Source organism: Melanaphis sacchari, unplaced genomic scaffold (genome assembly GCF_002803265.2).
Source record: "Melanaphis sacchari strain LSU unplaced genomic scaffold, SCAv2.0 Contig1403_pilon_pilon, whole genome shotgun sequence".
Classification (NCBI taxonomy): Eukaryota; Metazoa; Arthropoda; class Insecta; order Hemiptera; family Aphididae; genus Melanaphis; species Melanaphis sacchari.
This window is the reverse complement of record NW_020270589.1, coordinates 1-6,071: the sequence shown is the minus strand read 5'-3', so window position 1 is coordinate 6,071 and position 6,071 is coordinate 1. Positions and strand designations below refer to the sequence as shown.

Sequence of the window (6,071 nt, the reverse complement as noted above, 5' to 3'; positions counted from 1 at the left end):
GCAAGTCGTGTTGCAAACTGCATTAGCAAGTGCATACGGCGTAAACATTTTTGGTAGCAGAGCGTGGTTTTTTCGGTCTCAACGGGAGGCTCGGTGAGCGTGGTGCATGGGCAATTTTATTAAATATTTATTATATATAGATACGTTCTATCCACAGTCTCGATTTGTAGGCCGTTAGTGCGATTATCCTGGTATCAAATCTTATCGGTATTAACTTTAATTGTCCTATTTAATTTATCTCCGTATTATTATTATATTAACTCAGTACAGTATATTTTATCTTGGTGATTATGGGGAACGATGAGCAGCAGCGGGTAGAGCGGTGGGTCCGATCGAAATTATTCGCCGAGGCAAAGCGGAGGGCCGCGATATCCGCTATTCGAGCGATACATGCATTAGCTTTACGCGCGGTCAATGAACCCGATTTAGTTTCGGAATTTTTAATAGCAGCATCTGATTTGGAAGGTCACTGGGCTCAATTTAAATCAGAAGATGAGTCTGTCTTAGAGCATTTAATTAATCTCGATAAGTCTGATGACTATTCGGCGGATTTGCCGACCGAAGTACGTGGTCTAATTATTGCAGCGCGTTCGGTCGCGGACAGGCTGACCCCGAAGGGGGCGGACGCAATCGACTTATCATACTTAAAAAATAATTTACCGTCATCCGATGTTCCAATTAACCAACCTGTTCCGATGAAACAATTCTCTCGGCTTCCCGACATTCCGTTGCCCCAGTTCGACGGTGACTATCGGTATTGGTCGACCTTTTGTGACGCCTTTGATGCGTTGGTTGAAAATAGGCCCAATATATGTGACGTTGATAAATTACATTATTTAATGGGGTGCTTAAAAGGCCGTGCGGCAGATGCCGTAAGAGGGATACCGTTGTCTGCTCAAAATTATTCATTAGTGCGATCTACGCTGGCGGAGCGGTTTTATCGTCCGCGATTAGTGGCTATGTCTTTGGTGGACCAGTTATTAGGCACCTCACCCATTAAACAGGAGTCCCTGTCCGAATTAAATAACTTTATGTGTTCATTCACTGAAAATATGTCGTTGCTTAATGCGCTAAACATTCCGGATTTGCATTCGTTTATTTTATTTTCGGTTGCTTTTCGTTGTTTACCGGTTTCAACCCGTAAATTGTTTGAAACAAGCACTATATCCGATTATCCGACAATTGACGAGCTTATGAAGTTTATACGAAATCGCGTAGCTGTATTGGAGATAGTAGGCGAACCCCGTGAGTATAGCCCATCCACCGCGCAACCTAAATCGACGTCACAATCGAGTCCATTTTTAAAGGGAGCACATAGATCCGGGAAACCAAAGTTGTTCTCCCACCCCACCACGTTAGTCGCAACCAAGCTGTCTAATCCCACAAGTAATATTTGTCCTTGTTGTAATGGCACGCACGGTTTGGACACTTGTACTAGATTTAAGTCTTGGGCTGTTGACGATCGCGCTCGTTGGACACGTGAGCATAAATTGTGTTTTAATTGTTTTAATACAGGTCATTGGGCTCCTAAGTGTGCCTCTAAGTCGCGTTGTCAAGACTGCTCTCGGAGGCACCACAACCTCCTTCACCCACCTGGAAATATTTCTCAAAGGAATGGTGAAGCATCGCCATCGGATGTAGTATTATGCGCGTCGGCACCACCGCCAACAGTGTGCAAAGCTGCTTCGGTATTGTTAGGAACGGCGTTGATTCATGTTCGAGATAGGGCGGGTTCATGGCAGACCTTACGCGCACTAGTTGATTGCGCGTCGCAAATTAGTGTAATAACCGCCGCATGCGTCGATCGGTTGGGACTTAGGCGCGAACGTTGGACAACACCCGTGACAGGTCTTTCTGGTGTTTCAATTATGGATGTCCAGGGCCGGGTAGATTGTGTGATACAGCCGCGATATTCCAACGAGCCCATGTTGTCAGTGCAAGCTTGGGTGCTGCCATCCATCACTAGTGATCTCCCTAGGAATACTTTACCGGTGGATATAAGAGATCGATTCTCAAATCTAGCGTTGGCCGATCCGTCGTTCCACATTACTGCTCCGATTGATTTGCTGTTAGGAGGAGATGTGTATGCTACTATAATGGACGGGCGCAAAATCACTGTCGAAAAAAATCTTCCGGTTGCCTTTAGTTCAATTTTCGGGTGGATTTTAATGGGTTCTATTTCCGATGGCAAATTAGAACCACTTTATTCGTTGCCAGTGTCCCTTACCGTTTCCCTAGAGGGACTCATGTATCGGTTTTGGGAAGTCGAAGAGCCTGAGGTTGCTCCGGAGGCCTTCACCGATAATGGGCGATGTGAACAAATTTTCCGGGACAAACACGTGCGTTTACCATCGGGCCGTTTCGCCGTACCATTACCTTTCCGTGCACCCGTCTCAGACGATACATTTGCTAGATCCCGTGAGACAGCATTAAAACGGTTCGAATCATTAGAACGAAAGTTAGCCACCGATTCTAAACTCAAATCGTTGTATAAAGATTTTATGGCTGAGTATCTCGCCTTAGGTCACATGTCGGTTGCAAAAACTCCCGGGCAGTATTATATTCCTCATCACGCAATATGTAAAAATGTAGGTGAAGATACTAAAATTAGAGTAGTCTTTGACGCATCTGCGAAGGATCATTCCGGAATGTCATTGAATCGTGCATTGCTTCCTGGACCAAAGCTACAGCGTGACATAGTTGATATTCTTATTCGTTTTCGTTTATTTCGCCACGCGTTCACGGCTGACATTTGTAAGATGTATCGTCAAATTCTAATTTTACCTGAATTCCGCACTTACCAGCATATATTGTGGCGTGATTCACCGTTCGATCAAGTAGTGGACTATGAACTCAACACGGTAACATATGGGGTAAATTGCGCCCCATTTCTAGCGCTCCGCGTGTTACGAGCCATAGCTGATAGTGATGGCATGTCATTTCCACGAGTTCGGGACGCGTTATATCACCAAACATACGTAGATGATATTTGCTATGGGGCGGACACTATCACTGAAGCAGTCGCAGTTCAGTCGGAATTGAATTTAGTTCTTGCGCGGTCGGGTCTTGAGCTACGTAAATGGTCGAGTAATACCCATGCAATATTGCATGCTATGCCAGCTGATCATTGCGTCGTGAAATCTATGTCATTCGCTGACGACGATAGCATAGGCACAAAAGTCCTCGGCATACATTGGCATCCGAACGATGACTATTTTAGTTGTGAACTCCGTTTAGAAGGGTCGCCGACATTCACGAAACGTGGCATTTTATCGTTAACGGCCCAATTTTTTGACCCCTTAGGTTTTTTCGCTCCGGCGATTTTTTTGGCTAAATACATTATGCAACGCACATGGCAGACAGCGTGTGAGTGGGATGGCCCGTTGCCATGCGACATTCGCACCGATTGGGCACAATTCGTGTCTCAGTTGCCACAACTTTCGACCATCCGCATTCCGCGGTTTTGTAATACTCCTCCGGGCACACCATGTTTTTTATATGGATTTTGCGACGCGTCGTTACGGGGATACGCGGCTGTTGTCTATTTGCGTGTAATCAACGCACCCCGAGATTCGTCTGTATTTCTTGTCGGCACAAAAACTAAATTAGCCCCAATTAAACCTTTAACCGTGCCACGTTTGGAATTGAACGCCGCCCTGTTGCTCATTCGTTGGTTAAATCGTGTAAAAGTGGCTTTAGGGGACCGCGTTAACATTGTGGACACTTTTGCGTGGACAGATTCGTTAGTGGTGCTATCATGGTTAACTATCCCCCACGAAACTTTCAAACAATATGTGTCGAACCGGGTACATCAAATTCAAACCGTCCTGCCAAATTGCCATTGGAGATATGTGCCGTCAATCGATAACCCTGCCGATTGCGCATCACGTGGCTTGACGCCGTCGGAATTGCCCCAATTTATGTTATATTGGCTCGGCCCACGGTTCATTAAGGACCTTCCGAATGAATGGGGGAGGGATAGGGATCGTTTACCGTGCTCCGACTTGCCTGAAGTCCGATCCATCACCCTTTTAGTGCAATCTAAAGACCCCCTGTCCGAGTGGTTTACGCGCTTTTCATCATACGATAATATGATTCGAGTAGTTGCCTGGATGCGTCGGTTTTTACTAAAAAGCCGTCGCCGTTCTGATGAGGTGACCCGTGTCCTCACGCGTGATGAGCTCGAAGACGCATTACGCACTATTGTTCTTAGTTCACAACGTTCTTCTTTTGCCGAACTTCGCGGTGAGTTGCTCAAACATACCTGCGTGTCTTCGAAGCCGATCGCACGGCTATGCCCGTTTATCGATGACCAGGGAGTCATTCGCGTAGGAGGCCGCTTAAAAAATTCTAATTTACCTTTTGATAGCAAACATCCAATTCTGTTAGCTAAAACATCCTATTTATCGACGTTAGTCTGCCGACGGTGGCATAAGTTAACGTGTCATTCGGGGCCACGCGTTATGTCCGCGATGATACGCCGACAGTTTTGGGTGGTGTCGCTTCGATCTGTTATTTACACCATTTTAACACAATGTACGGTGTGTGTTCGCCTTGACGGTCGTAACCCGCAACCACTGATGGGCGATTTACCCACAGCGCGCGTGCAGCAGTGCCGCGCTTTTACCCGGGTGGGCGTGGACTACGCGGGTCCATTGTCGATGCGCGAATTACGGTTGCGCAAATCGCGCACGTACAAGGTATATATTGCGATTTTTGTGTGCTTTGCCGTTAAAGCCGTCCACTTAGAACTCGTCTCGGATTTATCTACCGAGGCTTTCATGGCAGCCTTTGATCGGTTTGTGGCTAGACGCGGCATGCCCAATGATGTATTTTCGGATTGTGGCACAAATTTTGTAGGCGCCGCGCGACAACTACGTGAATTAATCAACAGCCCCCCATCACAAGGCGTGATTACTTCAACAGCCATGTCGTGCTCGTGGCATTTTAACCCCCCTGCGGCCCCTCATTTTGGTGGGCTATGGGAAGCCGCAGTACGCTCAGCAAAAAGGTTGTTGACCCGAGTTGTTGGGTCACACGTTTTGACATATGAGGAATTTAGCACAGTCTTATGTCGCGTAGAGGCCGTCCTAAATTCGCGACCGCTAACTCCAGCTTCATCTGATCCGCATGATCTCGAGTGTTTAACACCTGGGCATTTTCTCGTCGGTCAACCTCTACTCGCTGTGCCTCCTCGGTCACCCGCTTTCCCAAATCGATCTATAATTAGTCGATGGAAATTATTAAATCAGTGTCACCAGACCTTCTGGCACCGATGGTCTGCCGAATATCTCCATACGCTTCAAGCACGGGTTAAATGGACGGATAATCGTCCCAATGTCAAAATTAATGATATGGTAGTTATACGGGACCCTCTGGCGCCGCCGTTAGAATGGCGACTTGGTCGCATTACTGGTGTCGAACCTGGGGCCGACGGAGTGGTCCGGGTTGTGCATGTGTTGACATCCCGTGGCGTTATTACCCGTCCAGTAGTAAAAGTGATAGTGCTTCCTATCGCAGACAATTAATTTTCAACTGCAACTATATCTTATATTTTCTTTTATTATTATCTATTCCTGTTGGTCGCATTGATTACCTATGATGATATTCTATGCATGGACATAAGTTCTTCCGCTTTACCGTACACCACGTTGAACCTCCCACGCTATTTTGGCATTTAATATTATATGAGCGCGACACTACACGCGGGGTGTTTGGTAATGAATTATATAAGTTATAAGATTTTGTATTCTAATTGTCATATTTAGATATATTTATTTTGTGTAATTTTATATGTTGTAATATTTCATGTCATATGTACTTTTATATTAATTATTGTAAATTCGATGTTCACCATATGTGTCAATTATTATTCGTTTATATATATATACTGGTTCTATGTTGTTAACAATAACCGTCGTCACCCAAAGCTGATTCGACATCCACCTATGTACCATCGTTCCCGCGTCATCGACGACTTCGCTCTCCATGATATGTGAGGCTAAGCCTCCCATAGGGGGAGGATGTTTAAACATAAGATTTGGCGCCGCAACATTGTGCTCGGGTGCGCT

The 6,071-nt window shown here is 45.9% G+C and overlaps 1 protein-coding gene across 1 annotated transcript; it reads left to right on the top strand.

The window, feature by feature from the left end:
• The first annotated feature begins 6 nt into the window (after window positions 1-6).
• On the top strand, window positions 7-5,789 carry LOC112591650. The gene has a single exon (XM_025335531.1). The coding sequence runs from the start codon at window positions 291-293 to the stop codon at window positions 5,526-5,528; it is 5,238 nt and encodes a 1,745-aa protein (XP_025191316.1). The 5' UTR covers window positions 7-290; the 3' UTR covers window positions 5,529-5,789.
• Window positions 5,790-6,071: the final 282 nt, after the last annotated feature.

Excerpts from the sequence above, each read along its gene's own strand:
- LOC112591650 (XM_025335531.1), top strand. The coding sequence starts at position 291 with ATGGGGAACGATGAGCAGCAGCGGGTAGAGCGGTGGGTCCGATCGAAA.